At 43.9% G+C, this 18,446-nt stretch overlaps 1 protein-coding gene across 1 annotated transcript; it reads right to left on the reverse strand.

The window, feature by feature from the left end:
- Positions 1-233: 233 nt before the first annotated feature.
- On the reverse strand, positions 234-18,045 carry NNMT (nicotinamide N-methyltransferase). Its single transcript, XM_066372794.1, has 3 exons — positions 17,796-18,045; positions 16,777-16,984; positions 234-1,597 (listed from the first exon to the last, which is right to left on the reverse strand). The coding sequence occupies exons 1-3, from the start codon at positions 17,947-17,949 to the stop codon at positions 1,165-1,167; spliced, it is 795 nt and encodes a 264-aa protein (XP_066228891.1). The 5' UTR covers positions 17,950-18,045; the 3' UTR covers positions 234-1,164.
- Positions 18,046-18,446: the final 401 nt, after the last annotated feature.

Raw genomic sequence — 18,446 nt, forward strand, 5'->3', positions numbered from 1 at the left:
GTATGGTGGTAATTGTCACATGTCCAGTGGTCTAGACATCAGAACATTTTCTTTTGCAGGTGGTTACCTGGAGGCCTGGTGTACGTCCAGTCATTGCCACACAATGCACTGATGTGCATCCAGGTATAGACCCAGAACAGGAGGGTTCAAAAGTTTAAGTTCTCAGAGTCACTTAAAGCAAAAATAATTGTTTCTCTATGGCATGGCCTACTTGAGGTTAATAATTAAGCAGCTTGACTATTGTGACTCCATTTTATTTCTTCACTCTGCTCCTCACAAGCTATGCATACAGATGTTGTCATACCCACTCAGCTCTGGTATGATAGCACAAAGACAGCCACGGACAGTACAAAAAGAAATATCATGGCTGTGTCTCAGAAAGCTTTTACCAAACAGGCATTAGGCTGGATTGGGCTCATAGGCCATAGTTTGTCAACCTCTGTTTTAGAGAATCGTGGGTAATGGTATTGATACATAGGAACCAGAGAGCATAGGCATGCCATGGGATATAAGCTGACTCCAAGTAGCTCCTTGGCCAAGAGCTATGCCAACAGGATTCCTTCCAGGGACCTCTAAGGAGGTAGGCTCTGAAGACACAGTTTCTAATAGCAGCTGTAACATAGTGTCTGTTTTCTCTCTTGCTAACTCCTAAACTTCTCTTTAGATAAGAGTCACAGCCATGGCTTAGGTGTGCTGATAGAGTAAGAGAAGGATCTGACTCATTCTTGGGACCCAGGAGCCAAAGGAACAGCTGTTCTCTGACCGCAGAGGTAGTGGTGGTGGTACCAGTGGACTCCAGCAGAGGATGGAGGCTCTGGAGAAGACAAGACTTAAAGAGGAAGAGAAGGAGGCAGCAGGTCCCTAAGGAAATGAGTAGTGGATAACTTCAGACATCTAGGGATGTGTGGGCTTGAGCCATCATAACTGGGATTCTTAATCAAAAGTATATTTTCTTTTATAATCACAGGCAGAGTATACTAGACACAGTGTAGGTAGTCAACCAGTTGCTCCTAGGTTGACTGACAGCTATAGCTCTGTCCTAGATGAACCATCAGGGCCTCAGCCATTAACCTCTACTCAGCACAATGACCGTGACAGTTAGAACCAAAGGCTGAAGTCAACAGGATAAGTCAGGGGAATTGCCTTAGTAGTGATCACAAGGTGTCACACAGATCCGCCCAGCTTCTGCCCCACCAGGAAGAAAAGCCCTTCATTGTTGGACACGGCAAGAGAATAACTTTGGGAGACCACCTCAAACTGCTTGATGGCGTAGCCAGCTTCCGTCACGGCAGCCTTGATTGCATCACGGCCCAGGCAGAGGCTGGAGAACCTCTGCTCACCGATCATGTAGTAGCTGCTGTTCAAGGCATCCACCAGCACCAGGTGGCCCCCGGGCTTCAGCAGGCTGCCGAGGCTCCTGAGGGCTGCGCGGTAGGCAGGCAGGTCTGGGCAGGCTGCGTGCAGGCACAGCGTGCTGAGCAGGCAGTCAGCGGGGGGCAGGGAGGCAGTGCCCAGAGGCTGGCTCTGGGTCACGTCACACTTCAGCACCCGCGTGACTGCCCGCCTCAGCTTCTCCTCCTTCTCTTGCTCCTTCCCTCTGAAACACAAAACCAGCAGACACTGTGCCACCCCACACCTGGGGACCACAGCTCTCTTTGCTCAGGGCTGAAAAGCAACCGTGTTGTCCCAAGCATTATAGCTTTAGGGCCATTGCTGTTATAAAGGCAGAGCACAAAGTAATGCTTTTGTGTCTGAATGTGATCACATCACCCTATGCTGGGTGCAGTCCCTTTATGCGGAAACGATGATAAAGATAGCTAGCTGCTCGCCTCTGCACTGGCTTGTCCCCATCAAATTCTTCTTCCTCCTCACTTCAAATAGTGCCTGGCTCATTTATTATTGTCACTTATTCATTATTATTAATTTATTGATTATTACTGTTAATCATTACCTTTGTCACCTCTACCAAATTGCAAGGTAGTGGCTATTGGACCCATACATATCAGGTAATAATGGGTTGAAAATGCGGAAATGGTGTTTCCGTGATAGCTTTTGGTGAATGAGGGGACGAGGGTCATTCCTAGACAGTTTAGAAACTGTTGATCACTATTGCACAGCTGTGGTCAGGGTCTCCCTAGAAAGAAGAAAGCTCCTCGTTACCATTCTCAGGTTCCAGAACATACTGCAATAGAGTGTGTTTTCTGAAGGAGCTCATTGTCTTGGTAGCCTTGCTAGGAATCCTGTCCTCTTCTGCCAAATCAATGGGGTTTCTTGAGAGACAATCGTCGCAGAAAGGAGCAGAGAAGCCAAGGGCAGGAGACGGGATAGAGTGCCTTGCATCCTTTTGGAACTGGTTAGGGGAAGAATGAGGAACAGACCGAGAAATCAAACAAACACATAAAATGCACAAGAGAAACTGAGGCAACAGACACAAAAGAAAGAAGTAACAGAAAATCAGAGAGGTAGGAGAAAGTGAAGAAGGCCCCAGAGCCCAAATAATAGGGATGATGGTTGGGTATCCAGCCTTCTGAGAAAGTTAATCAATAGAACACCAGGGGTGCAAATCCAGGCTTACATTCAGGGAACACATAGTCCTTTGGCTCCAGAAGCCAATCACTTGGGCAACAGGCTTGATGGAGAAAGTAGAGCATGGCCCAAGATCAAAGCAGGAGAGAGAGACTTACACAGGTACCATTTCTGCTCATGATGAAAAGTCAATGCTATAATTAAATGTTAGAGATTTACCTCTATCTGGAATGATTTAAGATTATAGCAATTAGTTGTGTGGATATCTTATTTAAAATATTTAGTTAAAGCCCTGGCTGGTTGGCTCAGTGGTAGAGTGTTGGCCTGGCACACGGGAGTCCCGGTTCGATTCCCGGCCAGGGCACACAGGAGAAGCGCCCATCTGCTTCTCCACCCCTCCCCCTCTCCTTCCTCTCTGTCTCTCTCTTCCCCTCCCGCAGCCAAGGCTCCATTGGAGCAAAGTTGGCCCCGAGCACTGAGGATGGCTCCATGGCCTCTGCCTCAAGTGCTAGAATGGCTCTGGTTGCAACAGAGCAACGCCCCAGATGGGCAGAGCATCGCCCCCTGGTGGGCATGCCGGGTGGATCCCGGTCGGGCACATGTGGGAGTCTGTCTGATTGCCTCCCCATTTCCAACTTCAGAAAAATACACACACAAAAAAACCCCAAAAATATTTAGTTAAAAATCTTAAACCTACAGTGTATAAAGAGTTTTTACAACACTCTTTATATTCATTATAATTCCCCACTCAAGGAGCTTAGCAATAAACATACAAAAAGATATTCAACATCCTTGGCCATCAGAGAAATGCAGATCAAACCCTGAGCTACCACTTCACAGCCCCAGGGATGTCTATAATAAAAAAGACAGATAACTAGTGTTGAGAAGGAAGTAGAGAAACGAGGACCTACGTACACTGCTGGTGAGAGTGTAAAATGGTCCAACTACTTTGGAAAAACAGTCTGGAAGTTCCTAAAGATGTAAAACATAGTGTGAGCATGTGACCTAGGAATTCCACTCATCATTTTTATCCAAGAGACATATGAAACATATGGTCACACAAGAACATACATGAGTAATTATAGCATCACTATGCACAATAGCCAAAGGATAGAAACAGCCCAAATGTCCATAAACTTATGAATAGATAAATAAAAAGTGATAGATACATACAATGGACTATTATTAAGTTATAAAAAAGGAATAAACAATGGATGCATGCTACAGTATGGCAGAACCTTAAAAAAACATCATGCTAAGTAAAGGAAGCCAGGCACATAAGGTGACATATTGTATGAATCCATGTACAGGAAATGTCTAGAACAGGCAAAGCTACAGAGACTGCAAGCAGACCAACCAGTGGTGGCCAGGCACTGCGAGGATGGGGGAAACGGGGTGACTGGCAGTGGGCACAGGTTTGTGCGGGGAACTGTGAGAATGTCCTAGGATTACGTGGAGGATTGCACCACTTTGTGAATATACAAATAACTATTGAACTGCACAATTTAAATGGTTGAAGCACACGTTATGTGAATTTTATCTCAGTAAAAACAGTGATACTGTTAAATCAGGGAAAGAGAGAGAGAGGGAGAGAGACTGAGAAAGAGAGAAAGCTTAGCATGGTATTTGTTTAGGAAATTCCTACCAACCAATAAATTTGTAATAAACAGAAAATAATTACTTTTGATTGGCTCTACCTGCTCTCCTAGCAAGGGTAAAAATGGTAGTGGGGTGACTAACTGATCCTACTTGGTCTGGACTTTCTGACTGAAAATCCCAGATTCTGAGAACCCCTCTCAGTGCTGGGCTAAGCGGGAAAGTTAGTCATTCTGAAAGTAAGGAAATCAGTTACAGAGCCACTACCCAGCCTGACAGAATGCAGATTATTTACTTGACAGAACATTTTTAAGAATAAAAAAATAATAATTCTACGTTATTGGAATCTGTGTGAAACACAGATTTGAACAGGTAAATTCATCTGGAATAGAAGAATTCCAAATAACCTATCAGCACATATGAATAACTTAAGTGTACGCAAAAAGCCAAAGTGACAACACAGTGTTTTTTAATGTGTTTACAAATGATCTTTTATACTGGGAGCATTTGGGGAATGTGCCTGAAAGTGATTAGTCAAAAGCAGGTTGGACTTCTGTGTCCCATTGTGTCTTAAGTTATTTTAAAGACACAGGTTACCACAGAACGCATCCTTGCCAGTCAGATGATGAGGACAATTGTTCCTGAACTGTGAGACACACTGTGAAGTTCAGAAAGCTCGTGGAGAATGTGCCAATACAAGAGGTGTTAGGAATGTGCCAATACAAGGGTGTTAGGAACACCCACCGCTGCAGATGTCTGCTTGTCCTTGGACACATAGCAAAGTTGCCAAAGCCGGTTGCTAAGGCAGCTGTGTAAAGATTACACCTCAGGGCTCCTCAGGGCCTGCAAGGTCACCCGCAGGGAAATGGACCCGCCTGGGGACACAGAAGATCACTGCTCAGCCTTACCTTCAGCTCAAGGGGTAGGTGATTAACACACACCAGGAGAGTGTTCTACGGTTTTACAGAAAACAAACTGCAGAGTGGCCGCTTCCCTAGTTCTGAAAACGCACTTTTTCAGATGAGTCCATATGGAAAACGGCAGCCAATTCCTCTATAAATGTGCTGTCCATAACAGCCTGGGGGAGCGGAAAGGGGACGGAGGAACAGCACACCTGGGAAGAACACTTTGAAGAATGTCTTTCCTTAAGGCACTGATTATTCTGTGATGTAGAGAAGGCTCCTCCTGCCCTGTCTCTGCAAGCCAGGTGGTGGGTCAGGATTTACGGGAGCCTCTCTGAGCCCCACCCCCAGAGTTTCCAGCTGGGCCTCCTGGGAAAGAGAGCTATCAAAACATGTCAGGGAAATAACGAGCTAAAGGTACATCAATGTAACAATTGTAAGAGCAAGGAATGATCCTTGGTCAAGCTTGGGCACAGTCATGCTGAGTCAGGGAGAAGACATCCAGGAGGGAGAGTCAGGGATGCCGCCTGCATGCAGTCATTCCTTTCACAAGATATCTTTTGAACCTCTCTTACATGCCAGGAAGAGTGTTGGGCAATGGGGCTTTCATTGGAACCCACAAGAAACAAATCCCATCTTCATGGAGGTTACAGTCTGCCAGGGGAGAAAGAATTAATCCAATAGTCATCCACAAAAGTGAATAATTAAAGCCATGACAGATGCTAAGAAGGGGAGGGACATGGGGCTAATGGGGGAATGCTGGAGACTCGACTTGGTCTCTAGAGTATCGGGCAGAGCTCCTCCACAGAGGGCCAGGGAAGCAGAGGTAGAGAGGAGAGGGTAGATAAGCTAGAGCTGACTCGGCCAAGCGTGTACGGAGGGGAGGAGAATACTCCAGTAAGAGGAAATAGCAAGGGCAAAGGCACACACCTGCAAAGCTACCTGCAAAGGCCTTGTGGTGGAAGGAAACATGGAAGGACCGTGCCAGTGAGGCTGGGCCTCAGAAGGCAGAGCAAGGAGGAGAGTGAGGCAGACGGGGTCAGCCGGCACCAGAGGAGGCGAGGCTTTGTGGACCGTGTTAAGACTTTTGCTTTCTTTTTTTTTTTTTTTTTTCTGAAGCTGGAAACAGGGAGAGACAGTCAGACAGACTCCCGCATGTGCCCGACGGGGATCCACCCGGCACGCCCACCAGGGGTGACGCTCTGCCCACCAGGGGGCGATGCTCTGCCCATCCTGGGCGTCGCCATGTTGTGACTAGAGCCACTCTAGCGCCTGAGGCAGAGGCCACAGAGCCATCCCCAGCGCCCGGGCCATCATTTGCTCCAATGGAGCCTCGGCTGCGGGAGGGGAAGAGAGAGACAGAGAGGAAAGCGCGGCGGAGGGGTGGAGAAGCAAATGGGCGCTTCTCCTGTGTGCCCTGGCCGGGAATTGAACCCGGATCCTCCGCACGCTAGGCCGATGCTCTACCACTGAGCCAACCGGCCAGGGCAACTTTTGCTTTCTATTCTGAAAGCCATGGAAGGCTTTTAAAGGATGCTAAGGAAGAAGAGAGCGATAATGTGAACAGCTTTATATTGATTATGTTGGGATGAGAGTGGAGGTGGGAGGCCAGTTAGGCCCAGGGCAATGGGAAACAGTGGTAGGAACAAACTGGTTCAAGAGAAACCCAGGGAGTAAAATAAAACTTGGTGATGGTCATGGGACATGACCGAGAGGAAAATGTCAGGTTGCCTTCCTGGCTGCTGGTTTGTCCCATCACGTGACGGCTCCACTCAAGGAGATCATCCAAAATGGAGAATGCCAGAACCGGAGCAGATTTGGGGAAGATCACAGCTCACCTTGGAGCACACTGACTTTTTTTTTTTTTTTTTTTTCTTTTCATTTTTCTGAAGCTGGAAACAGGGAGAGACAGTCAGACAGACTCCCGCATGCGCCCGACCGGGATCCACCCGGCACGCCCACCAGGGGCGACGCTCTGCCCACCAGGGGGCGATGCTCTGCCCATCCTGGGCATCGCCATGTTGCGACCAGAGCCACTCTAGCGCCTGAGGCAGAGGCCACAGAGCCATCCCCAGCGCCCGGGCCATCTTTGCTCCAATGGAGCCTTGGCTGCGGGAGGGGAAGAGAGAGACAGAGAGGAAAGCGCGGCGGAGGGGTGGAGAAGCAAATGGGCGCTTCTCCTGTGTGCCCTGGCCGGAATCGAACCCGGGTCCTCCGCACGCTAGGCCGACGCTCTACCGCTGAGCCAACCGGCCAGGGCGGAGCACACTGACTTTGAGATGCTTTGAGACATATGAGGAAAATGCTTGCAATGTGAAGGAAATGGCTGGTGGAAGGTTTTTCAACCTGCCCCGCTGATTCCCTCCAAGAGATAATGCGTAAGAGCACTTATGTAAGAGAAAGCATTTTCCCCAAAGTCAGACACTTTTTCTAGGTATTGCCATGACTACCAAGGTCCTGATTTTGAGAGCAAATGTCAAGCTTTTATAGGAGACAAAAACACGGAGACGCTTTGAGATCAAGGCATTGCACTAGTTCATGGACCAAATTTAGCTCAACTCTGTCTAGATTTGGGGCAATAGACACACATCTTTTTAAATAGGTTGAAAATCTTTGTATAGAGAACATTCACTTCAGAGATGTGCCACCTCAGCATGTGCTTGAGCTTTCTCCTCGGAGCACGGGGAGGTCAGCAGAGGAGCTGCTCTTTGTAGAGGCAGCCAAGAGGGGCTCTAGTCTCCCTGGGCCCCTCTGGCTGCCCCGAGGGCCCAGAAGAACATCTTGCAGAGCACACTGTGTCTTGTTTCCACCCCCCACCCCCCAGGGTGCCCTTGCATACCTGTTGGGAAGCTCTGTTCTAGACACCAGAGATTGTCAAACTGTTAAATGCATATAGTTCCCTGCAGCTGTTGGTAAAATGCAGACTCTGATCTTATAGATAAGGAGTGGGGACCAAGAGTCTACATTTCTCACAAGCTCCCAAGTGAGGTGGAAGCTGATAGGCTGAGGACCACAAGGCAATATATTCCAAGCTCCAGGAGCCAAAGGTTAATTAATGCTGTTTCAAGAATTTCTTAAGGTAAAATCTCATTTTCCCAGTTCATGCTTGAATAGTTAGTTAAATATTAGCACTTGACATTCTGACCTGATAAATAAATAGCATAAGAATTTGGCATCAGCGTCTTACAACTTTTAGGACCAGTCGTAAAAATGAGTGGTGCGTCAGTGTGTGAGTCACACTCCGGAGGCAGAGGAAGAGGAGACAGCTCAAACTGTCTTTGGCAGCAGTCAGCACAAGAAATAGCTTCAGATAAAAAGGGAACAATCTCGGGAGAAATAGTTTGTGGGTTGATAGAGGTACTTGAAGATTCAAGAAAGACCTGAGTTGAATGGGATCACTATCATTCTCAAAATAGTTGAAGCCACAGGATCTAGCACAAGGATAAGGGGGAGAATGCAGAGTTTTCCTGCCAAAAATACAATACTGCTGTCTAACAGAGCAATTGGGAAGGGACAGTGCCTTAAAAGACCATTGTGACAAGCTGATGATTCTGCCCCGTGATAAGTAATGTTTTCAGTATCCTGCCAAATTTTAAGGGTTCTTTTCTGAATGAGATGGAAGGCCCATGATGGCTAGGGAAATCAAGAAAGTTATAAAAAGCCTTCTTGATACATGGTTTGAACTTCAGAAAGGTGTTGTCTGACAGTGACTAAGAACTCTTTTACAAACTTTCTCTGAAATTCTATAAATCCTGGTGCATTCTTTATTTATTTGGAATTTTAGATATTATCCAAATCCTCCTAGCTACAGTTATTTTTTTTTCCTAGTTAGTACTAATTTCATTCTGTGGAATTACATGGTTAACAGAGAAGTTTTTAATTATGTTTATATTAAAGAATCTCTTCAGTTTGAAGGCCAATGCCACCACAGAGTTCTAAGTGAGGGGTTACAAGTTAAAAAGACTAATGAAAGTAGCCACTTTTCAACTTCTCACTAAATGCCAGAAAACAATGGAGCAATATTTAAGCTGTATTAAACAACTTTACTGTGTTGCTCATGTGAGGTACAGCAAAAATACATTTCTATGGCCTGACCAAGCAGTGGTGCAGTGGATAGAGCATCAGACTGGGATGCAGAGGACCCAGGTTCGAGACCCCGAGGTCACCAGCTTGAGTGTGGGCTCATCTGGTTTGAGCAAAGCTCACCAGCTTGGACCCAAGGTCACTGGCTCGAGGAAGGGGTTACTCAGTCTGCTGTAGCCCCACATTCAAGGCACATATGAGAAAGCAATCAATGAACAACTAAGATGTCGCAACAAAAAACTAATGATTGATGCTTCTCATCTCTCTCCATTCCTGTCTGTTTGTCCCTATCTATCCCTCTCTCTGACTCTCGCTCTGTCTCTGTAAAAAAAACAAACAAACAAAAAAACATTTCTATGAATGCATGGGCTTAGAAAGTAGGTCACTATGTGTGCTTCTTGGAAAAAATCATTTGAAGACTAGTTGACTAAGAGCTGAACCAGAATTAAAAACTCAAACACCTAGAAAAATCATATGACAGGAGCATAACACAGGTCCACATAACAGCAAATCGAATCACAAAGCAAATGTTCAAATCGATCCTGAAAGAAAATATAAAAAATAATAATTTGCATTACAACATTTGACTTTAAAATCTCCAATTTTAACAGTAAACATTGAGAAAAGATTTTCCAGAAAGACTTTGGGTGTCAGAAATTGTTAACTCATCAAGAAGATATAACAATCCTAAACAAGTATGCAGTTGTTACAAAGCTTCAAAATACAGGAAGTAGCTTGACAAGGCAGTGGTACAGTGGATAGAGCATCAGCCTGGGATGCTGAGGATCCAGGTTCAAAACCCTGAGGTTGCCAGCTTGAGTGTTGGCTCATCTGGTTTGAGCATGGACCAACCAGCTTGAGCACAGGGTCACTGACTTCAGTGTGGGTTTATAGACATGACCCTATGGTTGCTGGCTTGAACCCAAAGGTCACTGGCTTGAACAAGCCCAAGGTCATTGACTTGAGCTCAAGGTTGATGGCTTGAGCAAGGGGTCACTGGCTCAGAGCTGGAGCCTCCTAGTCAAGGCACATAAGAGAAAGCAATCAGTGAACAACTAAGGTGCCGCAAATATGAGTCAATGTTTCTCATCTCTCTCCCTTCCTGTATGTCTATCCCTGCCAGTTCCTGCCTGCCTGTCTGTCTGTCTGTCTCTCATTAAAAAAAATAATAATACAGGAAGTAAATGTTGACTCAAAAATGGAAAGCAAGAGATAGATAAATCCACAATTATAGTTTAAAATGTTAATACCTCTTAGTAATTGATTTAAAAAATCATGCAAAAAATTTGAGCAATACTATCTTTCTATCTGACTTCATTAATATTTATAGAAACTAAATTCATACTGGACAATATACACTCTTTTCAATGCAGAAAGAACATAGATTGTTCACCAAGATAGACTCCATGTTGACCATAAAATAAGCCTCTGACTTCAACAAAATTTAATTAGAAATCAATAACAATAAGATATCTAAGCTCTGGCCGGATGGTTCAGTGGCTGGAATGTTGTTCCAGTGCACTGAGGTCACAGATTTGATCCCTGGTCAGGGCACATATGAGAAGTAATCAATGAGTGCACAACTAAATGAAACGACTAAGTGGAGTAATGAGTTGATGTTTTTTTCTCTCTCTGCACCCCTCCCCCCCTCAAATCAATGGAAAGAATTTTTAAAGAATATCTAGAAAAACCTAAAATTTGGGGGAATTAAGGTACACGATTATAAATAATTTATTGTCAAAGAAGAAATCACAAAAGAAGTTAGAACACATGCTGAATTGAATACTAACAAAAAGATGACATATCAAAAACCATGGGATGCAGCTAAAACAGAGTGCTGAAGGAAATTTATAGCTTTAAATGCCTACCCTACAAGAAAAGAATCTGATGTGAAATCAGTGAACTTATCATCTAAGTTTCCATTTAAGAAGCCGGGGGAAAAGCACGTTAAAACTAAAGTTAATGAAAGAAAGAAAATAAGAACAGTAAGAACAGAAATCAATACAATATAAATGGACAATCAAGAAAATCAAAAAAGCCAAAAATTGGTGTTTTGAAAAGATTAACAAACTTTATCAATATATAGCAAGATTTACCAAGATTTTAAAAAGACAAATTACCAATTTCAAGAATGAAAGAGGGAAGATTATTATAGATTCTATAGACATTAAAAGGGTCATAAAGGAATATGGTAAAAAATCTTGTGCCAATAAAATTGACAATCAGGATGAAAAAAAACAAATTTTTTGAAAAATAGTACTTATCAAAACTACCAAAGAAGAAATAGCAAATCCAAATAGCCATTAAAGGAATAGTAGTCTTAATAAAAAAAAATCTTCATACACATGAAGGAACTTGTAAATTCGATTGCTTCACTGGTGAATTCTATCAATCATTTAAAGAAGAAATACAAACTCTTTTAAAAAATAAAGGAGAAAGAAACACTCTCAACTTGTCATATAAATCTAGCATCATGCTGATATAAAAATTTATCAAGCGGCCCTCAGTGGTAGAGCGTTGGCCTGGCGTGCAGGAGTCCCGGGTTCGATTCCCAGCCAGGGCACACAGGAGAAGCGCCCATCTGCTTCTCCACCCCTCCCCTTCTCCTTCCTCTCTGTCTCTCTCTTCCCCTCCCACAGCCAAGGCTCCATTGGAGCAAAGTTGGCCCAGGTGCTGAGGATGGCTCTGTGGCCTCTGCCTCAGGCACTAGAATGGCTCTGGTTGCAACAGAGCAACGCCCCAGATGGGCAGAGCATCGCCCCCTGGTGGGCATGCTGGGTGAATCCCGGTTGGGCGTATGTGGGAGTTTCCAACTTAAGGAAAAAAAAAATCTACCAAGCATATTTAAAATTAAAGCTCAAAATCCCTCATAAATATAGATACAAAAAATGATAATACTACATGACCAAGGGGTTTAGGTCAATTTGGTTTAGACATTCAAAATCATCCAATATAATTAACATTTCCAGAATAAAGAAGAAAAATCATAGGACCATCTCTCAACAAATACAATTTATTTTTACATAATACAATATTTGGTTAAAAAGTCCTAAGAAACTAGGAATTATAAGGGAACTTATAAATAAATAATATCTATAAAAAAGCCAGAGCTACCATCATTCTTAATGATGAATCATTGAACATGTTTTTCTGACACATGAAAAAAGGCATGAATATCTGCTCTCATAATTTCTACTCAACATTGTTTTGGAAGTACTCGCCAGTGCAATAGTCCAGAAAAATAAATAAAGGCATCACGTTGGAATAGAAAAAGTAATGTTTATTTTCAGATGACATAAGAGTGTACACAGATTATAGGGCAAGGGGTGGCCAGAATGGGGGGATACGTGGTGATGGAAGAAGACTTGGCTTGGGGGCATGAACACACAATGAGGTGTACAGAGTGTTGTAGAATGTGTCATAGAATTGGGCACCTGAAACCTGTATAGTTATGTTAACCAGTGTTATCCCAATAAATTCAATTTTAATAAAAGAGTGTACACAGAAATCCTATGGACCCATTTGGGCTTGCTGGTCGCAGGTAAACAAGTCAGGTGGGCTCTGACTTATGGAGTGGGGTTTGGGGCAGGGATGGACTGTGACGGTGCCCAGCAGGGTTGTGGCTATATGTCCCTGGCCCCTTGTGGCCCGCTTGCGCTCTCATGGTCAGGAGCTCAAGACTGAGACAATGGTGTGCATTCCAGTTCTGCTCCGGGTCTACAAAAAGTTCCAGGAGTCAAACACACACCCTGCTATTTCTGCCTTTGTTTGTTGTACAAAAAAAGCTATTCAAGGATCCAATGGTAAAAACAACAGCAAAGTAGACTACTATAAGGATGCAGACCTAAATGGATTGCCAACAAAAGGACCCAAAGAAATCGCTGATAAAAAGATAGACTATAGTGATTGTCCTAGAGGACCTCACTGTTTGCAAAATGGACCTAATAACCTGAATCAGCCTCTTTGAAATTGCTTCTGCCCTTTTCGTCTGAGACCAGAATTTGGGATAGTTTAGATATGTACCTGATACAAATCAGGAAATACAAAGTATTTATATGTAAAGTGTATTTAGTTATATTTACTGATCTCATCCCTGAGTTCCTTTTTAATTAAAGTAACTTTCACCTTCTATTATTGCGGTTTAAATAATATGAATAAATAGAAGGCTTGTGCCACTGGATGCTGTTACTGTCAGCACCTAAACATCCCTGGGCTTCTAGCTTTTGTCCAGGCTCTTCACATTTGAGAAAGTATATTTTCGCCGTGAAGCAGTGCAATGAGACTGTGCTGCGAAGTGAAAGGGAGTTTTTGGAGATGATAATGACTTAACACATCAAGTTACAATTACTGCCCAACACAATAGAGCTTCTTATCTACGGGAATAGTAATTACTGTTTATTGCTCTAAGGAAGACAGCAAAGACAGGACATAGAGGATTTCTTTGAAAAATGAAACACCTTTTACGTAAATGTCTAATGCAAATTGTAAAATTCTAAGAAAGAAAAAAAGAAGGGATGGATGGAAGGAAGGAAAAAAGGAAGGAAGGAAGGAAGGAAGGAAGGAAGGAAGGAAGGAAGGAAGGAAGGAAGGAAGGAAGGAAGGAAGGAAGGAAGGAAGGAAGGAAGAAAGGAAGGAAGGGAGATACAAAAAATCAGTTGTATGTCTATATAGTAACAAATGAAGTTAATTGAATGAAATAAAATAAAATTTAAAAATACGTTTAACAAAACATTAAAGAATGACATTAAGGAAAATTTTAACAAAACAAATGCAAAATATGAGAACTATAAAATATTGCTGAGAGAAACCAAAGTCCTAAATAATGAAGAAATAAACCATGCTCATGGACTGGAGAGTCAGTATATCCAGTCTCTTAAACTGATTTGTAAATTCAAAGAAGTCACAACCAAAGTTTTAGCCGAGTTTTCTGAAGAAATTGACAAGTTTATTCTAAAATCAATGACACTAAATTTGCCAAAATAATCTTGAAAAGAACAAAGTTGGAGCACTTACACTATCTGCTTTCATGACTTACTACCCCTGGTAAAAGGGATAAAACACCAGCATAACCCTGTGGAAATTCAGTCACGTGGCCCGATACTAAAGAAGGTTAGTTGGGGATAAAATAGAAAGCTCCTAGTTTATTCCTTCTGCTATATTATAAAGAACTGTTCCCCCTATGAGTCACCTTAATTACTTCCATTTGACAATTCATGTTTGTTAACAATAAAACAGTGTAGCAACAACATATGAAGAAATGAAGAAAAAGTTTAGAATACTCTTAATAAGCTCAAAGTTAGCAAACCATTCAGAGAATATGAGAGGGTTAAAGAAATAGAAGTAGACTTTAGAGTTAGTCTCAGAAGGGAAACTGGCCCAAGAATAAACACAGTTGGTAACGAGTTGGGAACCAAATGTAAGGTCAAGTACAGAAAAATGACTATCGCTCCAGAAGAGCATGGAGGTGGCACTGTCCTTAGGGACACATTAAGACCAAATGATTTTATATTTTTCCCTGAGATTCAAGGAATATTGCCTCAATCTGCCTGTTCAAGTTCAAAAATATGGATGTCACCACTGATACGTGATACCAACTCTTATCCATCCTGTTTCAAAAATGCCTCTTAAAATCATCTACCTCTCTCCATCACCTAGTCCAGACCACCATCATCTCTAAGCTGGACTTAAACAGTTTCTTTTTTTTTTTTTTTTTCATTTTTCTGAAGCTGGAAACAGGGAGAGATAGTCAGACAGACTCCCGCATGCGCCCGACCGGGATCCACCCAGCACGCCCACCATGGGGCGAGGCTCTGCCTACCAGGGGGCAATGCTCTGCCCATCCTGGGCGTCGCCATATTGCGACCAGAGCTACTCTAGCGCCTGAGGCAGAGGCCACAGAGCCATCCCCAGCGCCCGGGCCATCTTTGCTCCAATGGAGCCTTGGCTGCGGGAGGGGAAGAGAGAGACAGAGAGGAAAGCGCGGCGGAAGGGTGGAGAAGCAAATGGGCGCTTCTCCTGTGTGCCCTGGCCGGGAATCAAACCCGGGTCCTCCTCATGCTAGGCCGACGCTCTACCGCTGAGCCAACCGGCCAGGGCCAGTTTCTTTTTTTTGCATCTCTCATTTTTCTCTAAACTGTTCTTGTCCATTCTTCACACAATAGCCAGAGAGATCTTTAGAAATGCAAATCGGTTCACAAAACTCTTTTCAGTTATACCTCTAATGCGTTTCTGTGACACTTGAAGTTCACAATCTTACAGTTGGTCTTGAGAACCCAGATGCTCTGGCACTTGCTTGCCTTCTGTGATATAAGCTCTAGGAGACAGAGACCTCCTCTGTCTTTACTGTTCTATCCCCACAGGTAGTACTGCGGCACCTCAGAGGTGATCAATATTGGCTTGTTAAATGAATGCACAAATGAAGGAATGTTAGTTTAACCGTGAGCAAAAGTGTTAGTACTTGTTTCTCGAGGGGGATTGTCTTGCCAGGAAATTAGAGCCCTTTCCTGATCAAATAATGAAATATGTTAATAATAAATTAGCTTTCCCATTGTGAAAGAAAAGGAAAGACAGAGAACACAGACATGTGCATTATATGAGCAAAGGGGGTGAGGGACATAGGGAAACGTGGATAGGGGAAGGAAGAGAGAGATTCCATGTAGAAACTAAATCCTGGATAAGGGCTGTGGGGAATGCCAGAAAAACTGCACGACCCCTTCCGCCTGCCCCCACGCATACACACAGGAGCAGGACAAAAAATGCTAAGTGTAAGTGAGCATATAAGAAGTAGCAGACAGGGCCAACAGGATCCTAGAAAACAACACTAAAGTAATCTTTTTATGCAGTTTACAAAAGGGTTGGTGGGGTCTTGGCAGAATGGCTACCAGCAAAGACATGATGCTCCCTGAGCTGATGTTTGGTGGGGCAGCTGGTGTGGAGGCACATCAGGGCCAGAGATCAAGACAGGGAAATGCAGAACTGGTCACTTCTGCCCAGGTGACTATTGCCAAAATAGTAATTTAAGCTAAATTTGTCTGCATAAGTTTATTTGTAGAGAGAGTAGGGTCCGATTTTGGTCATTAGCTGTGAGCATGTAAAGCTCTAATGGATGGCAAAGTAACAAGTTCCTTTTTATGCTGCCAATCTCAATTTAGAAACACAGTCAGCTTTTTGTTGTGTTTGGTGGTGTCATCATTAGCTCCTCTCACAGCAGGGTCCTATGTGGCTGGCCGGCTACCCACAGAATGGCACTAGTGGGACAAACTCTGACACCCAAAAAAGCTTCTGGAGAGGAACTGGTTTTGCCTTTTGAAATTGTCCTAAAATAAAGTCAGTCTGGCCAGTACACTGAGTCCACACATGGGACTGGAAAGATCTATTCCTCTGGGCTCAGTATCCATCTCTTTGTCCCTCGCCATGTGTTCTGGCGTGTGTACATACGTGCATGCACATGCGCGCGCGCGCCCGCGCGCGCACACACACACACACACACACACACACACATCTACCTTGTTCTTGCTCTCTCATGCCCAATTTGGATTTCCTTCTGGCCTGTCTCTTTCAGTCTGCTTTGTTCTTTAACTTAGACTCTAAGAATAATTCTAGGTTCCAAAAACCAAACTGTCACTCAAGTCCCCTCGGGAAGCTCATAAGCAGAGCCCAGTTTCTCTACCTGTTACCTTCGACTTCACACACGTAGGCCACTACAGGGGACCAGTCGAAGGCCCCTGGCTCTTTCTTCAGCCATTTCTCCAGCTCCCGCAGGTTCTGGTCAGTGTAGTCGGTAGCAACGATCTCTTTGAAGGATTCACAGGCAGAGAGAAGCTGATAGATGGTGGGGCCAGAGCCAATGTCAATCAGGAGGTCTCCCTTCAGGCCGGCTGGTTCGGAGGAAAGAACGGGAATCAGGCTCTCTGTGGTGGTGGATGGAGCCAGTTTGCAATGTCTCTGCCAGCATTGTGATGGTGCACCCCAGGGAGAAACCCAAAACAGACCATCTCTCTCACTAGTATACCATCGCCACTCACTATTCTTCTGTCAAAGTCCTTTTTTTAAAACCAGCTTTTCATTTTCTATTCCCCAATCCAGGGTGGAGGCATGCTGCTAGGACATTTTTAGGTCTGAAAGAAGGAAAAAATGATCTACACCTGGTGTGCAGGCTCCCGATCCAGAGAAATTGCTACACAGTGAATCTCAAAACTATTAAGGGATACTTTGGGGGAAAGTTAAATTAAAAAAAAAATTGAATTCACATAATGTCGTTATCCAAAAAACATTCAGTTCTTCCTATGTTAGGAGGTTTTTGTCTCATGCACATTCACAATATACCTCTGAATCAGGTACAGAATAAATAATAGAATCTCCATTTCCTAAGTGGCCCATCACGAGGCTTTAAATGACTGGGTCTGGTCACATAGCTATTCCATGTAGAATCAGGGACAGAACTCCTGTCCCCTGGCTTCCCTTCTGTATAACCAAACAAGATAATGGACATAAAAGCACTTTGTAAACTGTAAAATATGCCCACCAACATTTGTTTTTATCTTAGCTACATACATAGGTGAAACCAAAAGGGCCGTCAAATAATGATGACTAAACAGAAAACCCAGGATGCCCTGCGACCCTATCTGTATGACTCACATTTGAGGGGAGGGGGGAGCAACGGGAGGCACAGACAACAGACACACTTACCCACACAGAATATATTGAAAAGATTTTTCAGAAGCAGCCTAAGGATCTGGGTTTCTGCAGAGGGTTTGGACCCAAAGCTGTAATATTTTTCTAGATAATCTCGAGAGTTAAAATGGCTCAGATAGGTGTCCTTGGAGGTGAAGCCAGACTCCATTGTGCCTCAACCCTATGCCACCCTTCCGCTGCCCTACGCCCTCTCCTCCAGAAGCTAGGCAGCCACCCTGCAGGAGTGTCCTCCTGAGTCCCAGGCTTTTGACATTTCTCCTGGCAGTTAAGCCCACCCCTGAGAGTCAGGTGTTGGGTTAAACACTAACTGAGAGGAATATACCAAAAAGGTTTGGGTGTTCTAGAAAATGGTGAAATCCCTGGGGAAGGGATCCTAGGGAAAAGGGAGGCGTGGTGGTGAGGGGGAGGGAGGACCATGAGCTGCATGCAATGCTGACCAAGGGGCAATGTTCAGCTTGTAAAAGATTACAAATAAGAGAAATCAATGGGGTTCATCAGGGAAATTATATAACTCATATAAGAACCATAGCACATCATTCTTCTCTTCTTATGGGGAGCTTTCCAGGAAAGAAAGTCACAAAGAATGATTTTCTAAAATTAATTTTAGTTTATTGTGTTAACATGGATTCAAGTGTCCCACTCAAT

Source organism: Saccopteryx leptura, chromosome 1 (assembly GCF_036850995.1).
Source record: "Saccopteryx leptura isolate mSacLep1 chromosome 1, mSacLep1_pri_phased_curated, whole genome shotgun sequence".
In the NCBI taxonomy this organism is placed as follows: domain Eukaryota; kingdom Metazoa; phylum Chordata; class Mammalia; order Chiroptera; family Emballonuridae; genus Saccopteryx; species Saccopteryx leptura.

Bases quoted from the DNA above. Each gene is read 5' to 3' on its own strand.
- NNMT (XM_066372794.1), bottom strand. From the start codon at position 17,949: ATGGAGTCTGGCTTCACCTCCAAGGACACCTATCTGAGCCATTTTAAC. The intron at 16,985-17,795 runs GTAAGTGTGTCT...CCTCCGAACCAG, and splicing joins TTTCAATATATTCTGTGTGG to CCGGCCTGAAGGGAGACCTC. The intron at 1,598-16,776 runs GTAGAGAAACTG...TTTGTGTTTCAG, and splicing joins TGTGAAGTCGAAGGTAACAG to AGGGAAGGAGCAAGAGAAGG.